Source organism: Lepus europaeus, chromosome 3 (genome assembly GCF_033115175.1).
Source record: "Lepus europaeus isolate LE1 chromosome 3, mLepTim1.pri, whole genome shotgun sequence".
NCBI classification, from domain to species: Eukaryota; Metazoa; Chordata; class Mammalia; order Lagomorpha; family Leporidae; genus Lepus; species Lepus europaeus.
The window spans coordinates 106,430,461-106,445,885 of NC_084829.1; the positions used below are offsets into that span (position 1 = coordinate 106,430,461).

General features: G+C 54.9%; 1 protein-coding gene across 2 annotated transcripts in view; it reads left to right on the forward strand.

The window, feature by feature from the left end:
• Positions 1–2,327: 2,327 nt before the first annotated feature.
• The window catches only part of FOXO3 (forkhead box O3), a 114,951-nt gene continuing 101,853 nt past the window's right edge, over positions 2,328–15,425 (forward strand). The window contains exons 1-2 of one of the 2 annotated variants that reach the window (XM_062186581.1): positions 2,328–2,433; positions 3,456–4,180. In XM_062186581.1, the coding sequence (XP_062042565.1) occupies positions 3,551–4,180 (630 nt within the window). In that variant the 5' untranslated portion in view covers positions 2,328–2,433; positions 3,456–3,550. Of the gene's footprint in view, positions 2,434–3,455; positions 4,181–15,425 lie in introns of those variants that run through there. The other variant, XM_062186582.1, reaches the window with a different exon arrangement.

Genomic DNA, 15,425 nt, shown 5'->3' on the forward strand with positions numbered 1-15,425 from the left:
GTTCCTACTCCCCTATCTGCCTCCCCCGAAACCTCTCTGCCCTCGGCGTCCAGAGCACTGGCACTTGGAGCTGACAGCTGTGATCTCGCACCACTGTCCACATTGTAAACCAAATACAAACTCGGGATCTCAGCGGGGCAGGCCCACAGAGATGATCCTCCGGCTGAGGAGCAATCCCATGAAGCAGACCCCCTTCCCCCCCACCCCGACTTCGCAGGGACACCCAAAGTAGCAGAAACGCGTTTGAGAGGGCAAGCGTGCGCGCGTGAGCTCAGCTCCAGAACCTGCAGCTGCGGGGTCCGCCCAGCGCCGCCTCCCAGCCCCGCAACGGCGGGCGGCTTTGTTCCCAGAGTGTGGAATGCGGGGGAGCCAAGCACGGGAAGAAGGAAGGCGGCGTTCCGAGGCGGGAACCCGTCATCTCGGCGGCCGCTCCGGCAGCGCGCGAAACTCTGCCATCGGGCTCCCAGGGCCGGGGCCGCGGGCAACGCGCACGGAGACAGCTTCGCCGTCCGGCTTAGCAGCGCCCGCAGAGGCCGCGGCGCGGGTGCCGCCGCGTCCCCCAGCTAGCGCGGGCGGCCCCACGCGCCCTACGCGCGGCAGCCCGGCCAGCACCACATTCCATTTAAAAATAACACCCACGTGCTCTGGTAAACAAGCGCGCGCGCCCAGGCGAGCCGCGGCCGCGCGCGCCCGGCCTGCCCTCGCACGTGTCGCCCGGCTCCGCCCGCGCGGCTCCGGCGCCGCTCAGGCTCCGCCCCCTAGGCGCGCCGGGCCCCGAGCTCGTCGGCTGCCGGGCCTTAGCGCCGGAGCGCTCGCCCGTTTCCTCCCGCGACGTCCCCTCAGGGCGGCGGGACCCAGCGCGCGGGTCCGCTCCCTTGGCCCCTCAGCCAGGCGCTCCCACGTGTCCCCTTCCCCCTTTAACGCTGCCATTGCGTCGTGCGCCAGCAGTGGCTTCGGGGGGGGGGGCACCCTCTCTTTTTCTCCGCACTTCTTAGAATTTTTACTCGCTTGTTTATTATTTGCCGGGAGCGGGGAGTGGAGGGGGGCGGATGGCGAGCCGAGAGGGGCGTCGGGGGGCCTGGAGACTGGCCCCCGCGGCCACTCAGCGCGCGGCGTGCCTTGACGAGGCAGCGGCGCAGCGAATGGCGACGCGGCGCAGCGCTCCGGGGTCACGCGCGTGTGGAGACGATGACATCATCTGTTTGTACGCGTCGACCTAGCTTGGCGCAGGGGCGGGGCCGCGCGTCACTTGAGTGACGGGCGCTGCGCAAAGCCCGGAGCCCGGAGCCGGCGGGGTGGGCGGACTCCGGCGGAACCCGGGCTGGACGTTCCCGGGCGTCGGGATTTTGCCCAGCGGACAGGCGTTTGGCGTGCATGTGGCGTGTTGTGCATTCTTAGGGCATAAACGGGCGATCTGGGGCAGGCGTCACGGGATAAGGACTTGTGGAGGTATTCTGTTACGCCTAAAGCCAAGACAGACGTCAGAAGTGCGCCACTGGAAGTTTTGCCGTGAAATCTGCTCCCCGTCTCGGCTGTTCGGAGGCTCCTCTTTTCGTCGAGAACCGGGGGATAATTCGATTTTCTTCCTCAGTTACAGCCCCCTCCCCCCCATCTGCCCATGAAAGCCACGAAAAAGGGAGACGATTGTAGTTCAGCGTCCACGCGGGGGGACCCAGGGCAAACCCTGGGGCCCTGATCGAATCGGACGCATCTGTCTATCAGAGTGTCGCAGACAGCAAGGTCCACGCCGAGGCGACCCCGGCCCTCCGCGGTCAGCACCTTCTCTCGGATGTTACCTGGCGTCCGGTTCTAACGCTGCGGGGTCCGACACCGCGCGCGCAGGCCAGGGACCCCCGCCATCCCACTTCCCCACGGTGGCCGGGGCTTCGCCCGGTTCGGCGGGGCGTCGGGGGCTCCGCGCGCCTTCCCCTCGCCCGCCTCAGGCGAGCCAGCCCCGCGCTTTGTTGTCGCGGCGCCCGGCTGGGCCGGCGGCGGAAGCCCTCAGCTCCCCGGCCCGCGGAGCGCGCGCGCGCGCACGCCCCGGCGCCCACGCGCAGGCGCGCGCGATCCCTCTCAGCACGCGCGCACACGCGCACACGGCGGAGCGCCCGCGGCCCCCGCCCCGGCCCTCCCCCTGGGCGGGGACCCGTCCGCCCGCCCGCCCGCCGTCAGCCTAGGTTGAGGCTCCCTGCGTGTGTCTATAACTTTGTGCTGCTGCCGCGGCCGCCCTGCTCGTGGAAGGGAGGAGGAGGAATGTGGAAGGCGGCGGCGGCGGCGGCGGCGCGCAGGCTGACAGGCGGTTCCTCGGGCGGGCTGCGGCGGCGGCCCGAGCGCCTCTCCTTCGCCCGGGTGGCGCGCCCCCTCCTCGCCGTGCCCCGGGCCCGCGCGGGATTGTGCGTCCTCCCGCCTCGTCCCTGAAGGGAAGGAACCGAGGTAGGCGCCGGAGCTGTGCAGCGGGGCGGCCGCCTTCCCGGTGACTCCGGATCTGCTTCCGAGCGGGGCCAGGCGCTTTCCGTTCTCCCCTCGCTGTGCGCGCCCCCCTTCGCTCCCGCGAGTGTTTTTTAAAGGACTTGAGGGAAGGGGGGAAACTGTCAAGATGGCAGCAGCGGGAGCAAGGAGGTGATGAACGCGCTGGCCCGAGCTTTCTGGCCGCCCGGGAGACTTGGCGCTTCCCGACCTGTTGGAAGGTTTACGCTGCGCCTCGCCCCCTCCCTGCGTCCCCGACCCGGGCAGCGGGCGGAGGGCACGGCGTCCCCCCGGGGAGAATAAACCACCCGAACCCCGAAGTGGCCGTTCCCGCCGGGCTGGACCCCCGGCGAGCACCCGCGGGTGTTGCCTGTCCCCCTTCTTTCCTTTTTTTTTTTTTGCCCCTATCTTGGAAGTGCAAGGCCCGCCTGCGCCCAGACCCCGGCTCCCCCAGTCGCCCTCCCGGCTCCAGGGCGAAGCAGGGAGTAGGGGCTCGGGCCACGGGGCCGGGCGGGCGGCGGCAGGGAGTCGCGGAGGCGGCAGGGCAGGGGAACGCGAGCGGAGCGCGGAAGACGCCACAGACTTTGGCGGCGGCGCCGCCGCGGGAGGCACTGGAGCGCCGGGGCCGGAGCGAAACATAAACAAACGCACGCCCGCTCCGGCTCGGAGCGCGGCTCGGCTGCGCCAGCCCCGGCCGCGGCCCGCTTTAAAGGCGCGGCGCGCCCCTCCCCCGGCCCGGCCCCCGCCCCTCCCCCTAGCCCGGGAGAGCCCCGCAGCCCGGGCGGCGGCGGGGGAGGGGGCTGCCCCGTGCGCGGCCGGCCATTCGCTCGCGGCTCCCCCGCGGCCTGGCCAGGGGGCGGCGTCTGCTGCGCCAGGTTCGCGGGACGCACGTCTCCAGGTCTGCCTGTTCCCGGGTGGCGGGTGCGGCGGCGGCGGGCTCCCGCCCGGGATAACCAACTCCCCCTCTGTCTCCTCTCGTGCTTCCTCAGGCGGCGGCGCCCCGGCCCTCCCCCGCCGCACCCCGCCCCGGCGCGAGAGGAGAGCGCGAGAGCCCGAGCCGCGGGCGGGCGGGCAGGCGCCGAAGATGGCAGAGGCGCCGGCCTCCCCGGCCCCGCTCTCTCCGCTCGAAGTGGAGCTGGACCCGGAGTTCGAGCCCCAGAGCCGACCGCGTTCTTGCACTTGGCCCCTGCAGAGGCCGGAGCTCCAGGCGAGCCCGGCCAAGCCCTCGGGGGAGACGGCCGCCGACTCCATGATCCCCGAGGAGGACGACGATGAAGACGACGAGGACGGCGGCGGCCGGGCTGGCTCGGCCATGGCGATCGGCGGCGGAGGCGGCGGCGGCGGGAGCGGCGCGCTGGGCTCCGGGCTGCTCCTGGAGGATTCGGCCCGCCTGCTGGCTGCCGGAGGGCAGGACCTCGGGCCCGGGCCAGCGCCCGCGGCGGGCGCGCTGAGCGGGGGGACGCAGACTCCGCTGCAGCCCCAGCAGCCGCTGCCAGCGCTGCAGCCGGGGGCGGCTGGGGGCTCAGGGCAGCCGAGGAAATGCTCCTCGCGCCGGAACGCCTGGGGGAACCTGTCCTACGCCGACCTGATCACTCACGCCATCCAGAGCTCCCCGGACAAGCGGCTCACTCTGTCCCAGATCTATGAGTGGATGGTGCGCTGTGTGCCCTACTTCAAGGATAAGGGCGACAGCAACAGCTCCGCCGGTTGGAAGGTGCGTACCCACCCGGGGCTGGCGGCGGGATCCGCCGGGCTGAGGGCTTGGCCGGGGGAGCCGCGGTACCGAGGCCCTGGGAGTTTTCGCAGACCGCCGCCTCCGGCGGAGGGGAACCCGCGCTCTGCCGCAGAGGGGACGCAGGAGGCTCCGGGGGAAGCCTCGGTACCGGCGGGGTTGGGGCGGGGGCGGGAGTCGCGGGGCGGTTGGCGGAGGAGGGTCAGACGGGGAGTGCGCTTGTTGGATTCCAAAGACGACACGGAGGAGGTAGGTGCGCGGCCGTCTTTGGCGTGGAGTTCGCCGTAGTGGGGTGTAGGGGCGCAGGGGAACGTTTGCGACTTGGTGCGGGGATGCGTGGTTGCATGTGTGTGGGAACGCGCGGTGTATTTGTCACTAGTTGCCTGCGAACCCCAGGCTTGGAGGTGTTAACTCCCACGGACGCATCGATCCCATTAGAAAAAGTAATGATTGCAGACCTTTCCCTGGTCGGCTCGCGTTATCCGTGGGCGATGTCCCCTCTGAAATGTCGTGGGGCCTGGAACGGGCCGCACTGCCGCCTCAGCGCAGGGTTGGGGGGGGGGGCCGCACCTGCGGCTCCCGCGCAGGCCCCGAGCTCCAGGTGCCTGCGATTCACCTAAGCTGTGGGGAGGGAGGAGGGTTTGGTGGCAGGGCTGGGCCATAATGGCTTCTACCTATAACCGAACCTGAAGAGAGGCTCCCTACTGCTCCTTTTCTGCCTCTCGGGGCACCGGACACGTGGTAAGGAGAGGTGTGGAAAGGCCTATGATGTAATGACTTCCTGCAGTTAGGCATCCGAAGAGATTAACTCCTCTGCCCCTGCAGGGCTGCTGATACCCGGCCGAGCAGGCGCCTCCCAGATCCAGCTCCCGAGAGAGCAGTGGGGCCGGCTCCTGGCGGAGGACGGCCCTGCGCGGTTGGAGAGAGGCGGCACTTATTAGTAGCTCTTGTGTGTAGTTTGGTGTTTGTTTGCTTATGAGAGGGCTGGTTGCTTCCTCCTCCTGTCCCTGGCTTCGCTGTCATTAGGGAGCCCTGCGTCTCCCTTCTAGTAGGTGTGCAGAATAGGAACAGTTTAATCTGACAGAGAACCTAAGCGAAGTAATGAAGAGGAGCTGTCTATGAAAAAGCTGGAGTATTTAATGTAGGAAGCGTTTTAGTTTGTTTTTGAAATCCTTGCAAACTGCCCTTTTAAAAAAAAAATGCTATTGTTGCAGAAGCCTTGTTTAGATACTTTAGTAGTAGGACCTGTGCTTTGACGTGATTCCATAAATCCGTCTCATTTTCTTTAACAAGTGCTGACATTATGAATCTTATACTTGATCTGATTTTATTGCTTTTCCAAGAAATGCCAGTTGTGTGCTATGAGGGCTGTTTACAAAAAGGATGAGAGTTACAGCAGTTTCGTTTCAAAGCTGTGCTAAGGTGATAACCTTTAAACAGTGGGTTTCCAGCTGGATGGCAAGGGTTAATCTCAAGACGGGGTCTTTCAGGGAGGGGTGACTGTGTGGGATCTGAGAAGATGGTTTTGGGATTTGGAATACTGAAGTTCCCAACACATGAAATTTGTCCTGCGTGTTTGAATATGGTGCGGAGACTCAGTTGACATAGAAAAAGTTAATGTGAAAGTTTTTTCATCTCTCCTATTCTTTCTTTAGGACTGCAAAAACTAATTTCATTCCCCAAATAACCGTTCTTGCTATTGTTTGTGGTTAAATATAATAGCAACTTCATAATAGTGATTTTTGGTTTTGAAACATATGTGAGGAAGTAGTACCAGAAGTAGCCATGAATTGTGATTGAACTAGTTATGTTTTCAGATAGCTTGTGGAGTTAAAATAGAGATTTTGGGCTTAGTCACAAACCTTGTGGTTTTATGTCATAACCATTTTATTGTCTCATGGTTACCTTTATCCCTTTCTGCTATCTCATTTCTCTCCAACTAAAACCATGAAATACTGTAAGTTGAAAATCTCAAGGCTTCGTATGTTTGATGCAGAGTGCACAGTTTATGATTCTTTTTGCTTAAGTTTTATTATTACTACTATTAATACTGATTCCAAGTATCACATGTTAACTAATCCTTGAAGACTGAAGAGAAATAATTCAGTTAAAGTTCCTGTAAGATGACCTTCATCAAAAGATGCAGCCATGCAGGAGCATCCAAAGCTTTGATGACGGAGAAGGCCCTTTGAAACTCAGGCTGGTTTTCTATTCTGATTATGACTAATAGGCAACCTTTTTTGTGGTTGTGGTTTAGTGGGGGTGGAGGGAGAGGGAAAAAGGAGAGGTCAGGAGCTCATTGTGATCCATTTCCATGCATCCACTTTTGGGAGTTGATTCTGTCCTGATAAGTCATTTGGAAGCATGTGTGTGCATTTTAAACCACGCTACTTTCATTCTGACTTGTGCATTAGGATTCTTCACTTCCAAAAATGTCTAGGATTCAGGTTACTCTCCCCCTGGTCAGGTATACATACAGGGCATGGTGTGCTGGCGTCTAACTTCCTTCTTTTGTGGCTATTTGGGTCATTGCGTTATGAGATCCTGTAACCAGAATTGTCATTCTAGCATCTCCAAATGAAAGAATTGGAAAAGAGGCCTTGGAGGTCAGAATCTAGGCCAGTGGTTCCTGGCCCCGGTTACATGTTAGGCTCACCTGGGAGCTTCTGAAAGCTACCAGTACCCAGGGAAGCTGATTTAGTTGGGCTGGTGCATGGCTTAGTGGAGGCTGTATTTTTTAAAAGTCTTTCAGGTGATGCTAAAGTATAACCAGCATGACATTTGCTGATCTAGTTCAACTTTCTTGTTTTATTGGTGAAAAAACTGATTCTTTGGGGGAGTTAATGACTTTTTAAAGATTACATAACTAGCTGTTAGTACGGAGATAAGTAATAGTGTAGTTCTAGAGGTTTTTTTTTTTTTTCTTTTGTTTTTTAATTTCATTTGAGAGGTAGAGTTAGAGACTCTAGGTAGAGAGAGGTAGAGAGAAGTCTTCCATCCACTGGTTCATTTCCCAAACGGCTGCAGCAGCCGAAGCTGAGCCGATCTGAAGCCAGGAGCTTCTTCCGGATCTCCCATGCGGGTACAGGGGCCCAAGCATGTGGGCCATATTCTGCTGCTTTCCCAGGCCAAGGCAGAGAGCTGGATCGAAGTGGAGCAGCCAGGACCCGAACCAGTGCCCACTTTGGATGCCGGCACCGCACCGCAGGCAGAGGATTACCCTGCACCACAGCGCTGGCCCCGAGGTCTTTGTTCTTTATCACAGTAGTTTCTTTAAATTCATTTGTGTAAAAGGCCATTTACCAAGTTGTGGGTTGTCAAAGTAAACTTTTCCTGAAAAGCACATTTGCCTCTCAAATCTAAAACTACACTTTCAGCATCAGAAGGATAGGCAGGTGTTGCTGGGGCCAAGGGGCTGTATCAGGTTTGTGCAGCTGTCCAGTGCATAGCAGAATGGGTGCTTAGGAACTACGAAGCCATCAAAGTGCCAAGAAAGAGACTGTTTTGACAAAAAGAGGAAGCCCTTGGGTAGCTTACATTTGTCAGATGCACACAGTGCTGGAGAGCAGGGGGACGGCTATCTCGCAGGTTCCCTGACCTCAGGCGTTGAAAAGTTGGAGGAAAAGTCAGATGTGGTTAAGAGGGGAAAAGGTTACATTTCCTCTGATTCTCAGGTTGAGCTAACTTGCATGCACCCATAATTGAGCTAGTATGTTCTCTGAGTTCCTGTTACCTTGGAAACAGCTCTGAGGACTCCAGGATTTACCTGGGAGGGCCTGTTTATAACCCACTTCCCAGTACACATCCACACGCCTGCATTTCCTGTGGGTCAGGACCCTGTTCTGTCAGGCAGCTGAGTTTCTGTGGAGGCTCCCACACTTTCGCAGCTGGGATAGCTGGTGCAGGCCTCTGCGGCCGCTGCAGAGGAGGATTCTTTGCGTCTGAGTCTCCCTCTCGTGACAGTGTGAGCTCTTAGGGCTTCTTGCCAGGGCGAAAAGTCAGGGCTGACTTGCCACTTAACCCTTCTTTCCTAGCCATTCCCGTCTATGTTAATGCATCACCACGGGGCAGGAGCAAATGTCACTTTAACTGCAACTTTGTTTAAAGTTGTTTTTTAATTTCAGAATGACAAAATCATGATAATCTCCCGTTGGCTTGGTAAGTTTTGCTTTAGTCACCAACCCGCCAAAGGGCCAGCGATGGTGGTGGGTGAAGAATCTGTCTTCTGCTTCGGCCCGTGTCGCTGAAATGCTGTTTTGTAACTTCCTTTGGCGGTGCCGTCTTTGTCAGTGATTCTCTACTCATGCCCTTCCTCTTTCGGCAGCAGGGCTGCCCTACGGGACTGCTTTTCCTCTTTTTCAGAGCTGTGTCCCTGACCTGTGCAGGGAAAGAATTGGCCCTTTTAGACTTTGATCCGTGAGCCCCGTGGAGCCAGGAGACCTTAAAAGTGAAGCTAAGTGTGTGTTTTGATCTCTTCATCTCCTTCTTAGAAAATGAAATGAAACTACAGCAGACTTATTTTTAGGAGATTTTAGGAGGGTTCTGTTTTAAGAAAGTGAAAAACATCTTGTAGTTAAACTTTTAGTACCCTGATGTGTTCTGAAAACCTATGAGATAGTTCTATTTGGAAAATTAATGAAGAGGTCTTATCCCACAAAAGAGTCATTTGTTTGGGCTGGAGGATGTCCAGACACTGGGCACACTGGGCATGTCCCCTCCTCCTGTTGCTGCTGCTCTGCAGTTTGGATTCCTAGGGCTGGAGAGATTATGGAATATATTGCCCTGCCTGTGGGGAACAGGCTTGATCTTATTCCTGACTCCCCATTTCTCTCCCTTTCCTGCAACACAAATTGAGGAGTCACTGGTCTCTTTGCTGCTGTGCAAAGAGCTGGAGATGGTAAATATATGGGGGGTGGGTAGTGTCAGTTGATGTTACAGGTGGTACACAGTAAGTGCACAAAGATGGCAAAGAGAAAGCTCTTTTTACCCATGTGCGTCGCATCCTGTGTCATTCAGCAAATATTTATCAAAGGCACACTGTGTGCAGGGCATCCTGCCAGGGCGAGAGGTATGGTGGTGGCACAGGGCAGATAAGACTGCAGCACAGAGGGGTTGAGTTCTAATGGCAGGGAGAAAGACAATCAGCATGCCCGCCTGTGCTCGGTGAACGTGGTGCTGCCTTGCTCTGCCTCGTTCACATCCATGCTTCTGTTTTCCTCAGGGCTTCACCTCTCCTGGCAAATGGCAAAGCTGATGTTGGGCATGGCTCGGAGCTGGCCTTGAACTCTCTGCAAATCACTTTGAGCTTACTTTGGCGATCCCAGGCCACGCTAACACGGGGCCTGTAGTTTGGTGCTGTTTGGGAGAAGCTTGAGTTCTTCTAGGTCCATACCTGTGGCCCTGGGCCGATGTGGGGACCCCTCCCCCCACCCCGAAGTTCTGTGTATTGACACTGCCGACTCATCGCTACTGCTTGTTGCCTGAAATTCAGAACTAAAAGGTGTCTTAAAGCTCCTGCACCTACTTGGTTTTACCGATGAGGTAGCAGGTCCGGGTCCCATGGCTAGTGGGGTTGCAGTAAGAGTGTTTGCATGTGAGCCCGGGGCACCGCTGTTCTGTCGCCTCTGCTGCTAGCCATTGTGGTTTCCCAGCTGTTCCCCTCAAGGTCTGCAAGCTCTGCCTTCTCCTCTTCCTCGCTGAAATAGCTGTCTCTTGAAACCTCACCCTGCGACTACCCCCTGGTTCTTTTTTTTTTTTTGTCATTTTCTTGTGGCCTTTGTTAGATTCCCACGTACAGAGTAAGAGCCTTGCAAGCAGGGAATGCATCCACCAGGCAGGGCAGCTTTTCTGGTACTTGGAGCTGCTTTTTGGGGTGTTATGTCTTCAGCCCATAAAGACTGGTCATTCTGAGATTCGGACCGTGGGAAAGGATGATGTGACTCGGGGTGAGCTGACATCCTGTGCAGTCTGGGGCCTCTACAGCTGTGCAGGCGGCATACATTGAGACCTGGCACTGACGCTGTGATGATGTGTGCACACACAAAGCCGTGCTCTGCCGTCTGCGGGGCTTCTCAACAGTGTCGCCTTTTCTAGTGGAGAGGTCTCTGAAAACCTGACAAGTGTCAGCCATCACTGTCACAGAAACTGAGTGAAACTTGATCCTGGGATGACCTTTCATGAAGCACAGGTTGCGATGGAGCAGGGAGTGAGCTGTGTGCGCATCTCCCCACTGTAAGCAGTGCCAGCCTGCACTGTCTAGCAAGTCACCGAGAATTGCTCAGCCACTGCGTGTGGAGCTAAGGCTTTTGTGTTAGTACTGAGTTTGTGGTGTGGAGCATGGATTGGGAAGTAATAACCCTAGGAAGGAGGAAGCAGTTGCAGGCAGTCTTTGAGGTGTGCACCTTTTGGCAGCTTGTCCTAGGCAGAGTTTTCAGCGAGGTGAGGGGGCTAGTGACTGTGATAGAATTCTCCAGTTCTGACTGCATCGCTGCCCAGGCCGATTCTTCACTGTAACCATTTTACTCTTAAGCAACCTTTCCCCTTTTGTATCTCAGTTTCCCCAGTAGGAAGAAGAATTGCAATAGCAGGCATCCACACAGTACTGCCATGTGTCATTCTTTGCTGGCAAGACACAAACGTGGTTGGAGGATATTTCAAGTCAGGCTTGTGTGTGTGTGTGTGTGTGTGTGAGAGTATGTGTCCTGTTTTTTACCTAGGCTGATGAAGGTTTATAATCTTGAGGCTTTTTGTCTGCAGTGTCTCAGATACTGTTGTGGGATAAGGTTGCAAAATGAAATGTACTAATTTCCTTGATGTAATTCTGCTACTTCGGGGTCATTGCCTGTGCTGACGAAGCAGCCGGGTTATCTCACATCTGAGGGCTCACTGTGCCTGGGCATCCAGACACACCCTCTGTTGCTGCAGCGGGGAGGTAAGCACAGAGCATGGCAGGCAGACAGCACATTGCTGGGGGCCAGGCCAAAGCAGGCGGTGACCTCGCCCCCAGAGAGGTGGCATGCAAGCCCAGCAGAGATGTGTTTGGCAGGTTTCAGGATGTGTCTTGGGATTTCTTAGTTACTTGTTTGAAAACCAGTGTGTTTGTGTAGGAGGAAAATCACATCTTATCTTTCCTTGTGTTTTAGTTATCTAGTGAAATTAATAATTGAACTCTGAAAGCTATTGAGAATTTATTTTAAATTCAGAACCAGCAGAGGGAGTACACAAGTCTTTAAGCTGATCTCAAGTATTTTTTTTCCTACACAGCTAAAGTGAGTCTCCCTTTCTCTCTCCCTCCCTCCCTCCCTCCCTCCCTCCCACATAGGCTAATAGCCATCATTAGCAAAGGGTAATGTTGGATAGGGGCAGACATTAAAGACCTGAAGTAACATATTTAAGGGAAACCTTGGTTTTCTAAGACCCACAGTTTTCTTACTATCCCCCAAATGAGAAAGCTTTTAAACTGAAAAATATCCTCACCTATCTTTCATTTTTTTGCTATTCTGCTGCTTTTAGTGTGAGGGGATCATCCAAAGGTTCATGGAGTGTTATGAAAAAACTATGCATGGATCTCAAAAACAATTTTTGCACCAGAATAAACTTACCATTTAATTCCATTTTCCCATGAACTTTTCCAAGTCCCCTTCTGCGTGTGAATGTTCATCTCTCCCTAATACCAGGCTTTTGCAGAATGTCAAGTGGATCAGTGAATTTTCTGTTTTAGTGTTGTTTTAATTGGGACTCCTGGTGTTTTCCAAGATTTCACAGTTTCTCATGGGTGAGAGAAAGGCAAAACTACATTATTTCCCATTCAGATTTGGTAGTCTTGGGTCTACTGGCAGTTGCAACTTTGAACTTTTTAGTAACTCTGCAGTGTTGGGATTTGTCATCTCGCCCCACCTTGCCCTGTATTTTGGAGGGGTGACTTGGTCTGGCGATTGTGGTTGAATAGTGCTCTCTCCAAGTTTACGTCCGTCTGGGAGCTCAGCTCAGAAAGTGCCCAAATGTGATCTTTGTAGAAGTAATTATTGGAAGTAAGATGCGATTACTTTGGATTAGAGTGGGCCTTAAGTCCAAAGACCGGCGTCCTTATCAGAAGTGGAGAGGACATGGAGACCCAGAGAAGCCCTGTGAAGATGGAGTGACTCTGTTATAAGCCCAGGAGCACCATGGAGCGCCAGGACCTTCCAGAAGCTGGGAAGGGGCGAGGCAGCGCCCTCCCCCAGAGTCCTCAGAGGGAACGTGGGGACTGCTCACCTCCAGAACGGGGAGGGAATCAGGTTCTGCCCTAGGAAGCCCTGAATCTGTGGGAATTTGTTACTGCAACCCCAGGAAGCATGCGCAGGGGCCTGGGAGAAAGGGAGAGGGGAGAGGCACAGGCAGAGTTTGCAGGTAGAGAAAAGCTAAAAAGGCTTTGTCTAGAAGCAAAATGTAAATGCTCACTCATTGGCCGTGTGATGGTGACAGAAGAGAGGAGGCACAGTGAGAACTGCCAGGTTTGGCCCCTCTGAACCCTTCTGTGTAAGGTGCCTCGCCCTGCAGAGCTGGTGATATGGCCATGCTTGTGGAGTGCAGTCTTGAGGATTACACCAAAGCTGTGAGGCCTGGCTGAGGGTTTAGAAGAGCCACTCTTTCCAGAAGTCATTAGTTAGATGAAGGGGCGGCGCCAAGGACACTCGGAAGAACCCTCTCTGTGAGGGCTGATGCTGGTGGTCAGGCTAACCCAGGGTCCCTCCGGCGTCAGCTTGTTCAGTGCTTGGCTCAAGCCATTTAAAGCCCCCCTACCCCGAGATGTCCAGCTCCTGTTCCCTGTGTTCACATTTGCATCCAGAAGCCAGCTCACAGACTGGTGTCCTTGTAGCGGTGGCGGCAGGCATTTCCAAGGCACCTGTGCGTGTTAGGCTTGCAGTGCTGAGACGCGGTACTCAACCAGAATTCCCTCTGTTTATTCTCATATTCCAGATGGCGTTTTTGGTGATAGGTGTTGGCTCAGCAGTTGAGACGCCGATTGGGGTGCACGCATTCCATATTGCAGTGCTTGGTTCCAGTCCTGGCTCCACTTCCCATCCAGCTTCCTGCTTGGGAAGGCAACCCAGATTGAGGGCTACACCCAGCCCTGGCTGTTGTGGACGTCTGGGGAATGAACCAGCAGATGAGAGATCTCTCTTTCAAATAAAATCAAAATAAATAAATGGTATTTTAAATGATTTTTTTTTAAGAAGAAATATGGGTTTCTCTACTATATACTTAGGTTAACATTCTGAGGCTCTATTTCCTTCTTTTTTTTTTTTTTTTTATTTGACAGAGTTAGTGAGAGAGAGAGACAGAAAGGTCTTCCTTCCGTTGGTTCACTCCCCAAATGGCCACCACGGCTGGAACTACGCCGATCCGAAGCCAGGAGCCAGGTGCTTCCTCCTAGTCTCCCATGCGGGTGCAGGGGCCCAAGCACTTGGGCCATCCTCCACTGCCTCCCAGGCCACAGCAGAGAGCTGGCCTGGAAGAGGAGCAACCGGGACTAGAACCCTGCGCCCACATGGGATGCTGGCGCCACAGGCGGAGGATTAACCAAGTGTTCCACGCTGCCGGCCCCCCATTAAATGATAATTTTGAAAAGGAGAGCCAGCGTCAGACATGTGGTTTGTCTCTTACAGTAAGGAGAGGAGCCTCCTAGACAAGATAGTCTCAGGCCCAGTTACCAGTTAAAATAATGACAGGAATAGTGGCCGTCATTTGTTGTGCACTTACTGTGTGTCAAGCGCTCATCTAATTTTGCTCCCACAAGATGTTCTTGAAATGTAAAACCCTGATCTAAGAACACGGAAGTGGCTTAAAGAAGTTCAAATAGCATGCTTGGCACTCCCACTTGGGTTTGTGACCCTGGAGCTCTGTGCCCTCCTGGGTTGGGCTCCAGCCGGGGTGGGGCACAGCCATAAAAAACAAGTTTCTGCAGCATTTGGTGTTCTCTATGTATATTACCGCTAATCCTCTTGTTAATCCTTTAGAGTGCCTCAGGTAGGCACATCTCCCATGTGCTTGTGGGGAAGTGGGCTTGGACTGGAGTTTAGACCCTTCCCTTGATTTTGCTGATAACGTTTAAGAATTAGTAGGGTGAAGTGCCTGGCTCCTGGCTCCAGCCTGGCCCAGCACAGGTCATTATGGCCATCTGGGGAGGGAGCCGGAAGATTTCTCTGTCTTTCCCTCTCTCTCCAACTCTGATTTTTAAATAAATAAATAAATAAATAAATAAATCTTAAAAAGAAGAAGAAGAATTAGGGGTTGGCATTGTGGCACAGTGACTTAAGCTGCCACCTAAACACTATCATCTCATACTGGAATGCAGATTCAAGTTTTAGCTGCTCCACTTCTGATTCTGCTCTCTGCTAATGTGCCTGGGAAAGCAGCAGAAGATGGCTCAAGTGCTTGGGCCCCTGCACACACATGGGAGACCCTGTTGGAGTTCCTGACTTCAGCTTGGCTGTTGGGGTCACTGGGAGTGAACCAGTGGATAGAAGATTGATCTCCCTCCCTCCCTTTCTCTCCCTCCCTCTCTCTGTCTTCCAAATAAATAAATCCATTAAAAAAAAAAAAAAAGTATTAGCCAGTACCTGGGCCTTTCGTTGGGGAGTATCAGTACTTGGAGAATCCTGTTGGAGATCTGTTGGTTTGGGGCCTGCCCTTACTGTGATCCCTGCTTTGTATGGATCCTCAAGGTCTACCACAGATCAGATACAGAGTGTACTGTTCAGAAATACTGGGGCCGTGTGTGGTGTGTGGAAACTCTTTGGGTTGGATTCTTGGCTGAGAGATTTCTCGGGACAGCAAGACAGGTGCGCCTCTGTGGACTTCAGACATGCAGTGAATGCAGAAAGTAACACCAAGAAAGGCAGATTTCAGGAAAACACACTTACAAGGAGTTCCTAGCAGAAGTTTCAGATCTCATAATCAAAGGCTTTCGCCACACTTTGTGAGGTGTACACTCTGCAGAGCAGTCGCTAAAGGGTTTGATTAAAGGCAGGCTGCCACAGCAGAAACAGAAAACATTGCCTGATGCCGTTGCAGGCGGGTTAGGGTGTTCAATCTGCTGAAGAGCCTGCTGCCTCTGTCTTCAGGGGGAAAGGGTGTGCTGAGTCCAATCGCTACTGGTGGCGTTCCTGGGCCACAGCAGTGCAGGACCCGTGTGCTGTAAGATAGAATGTGACTGTCAGAATACTAATTAGTCCATGTTGCTCTG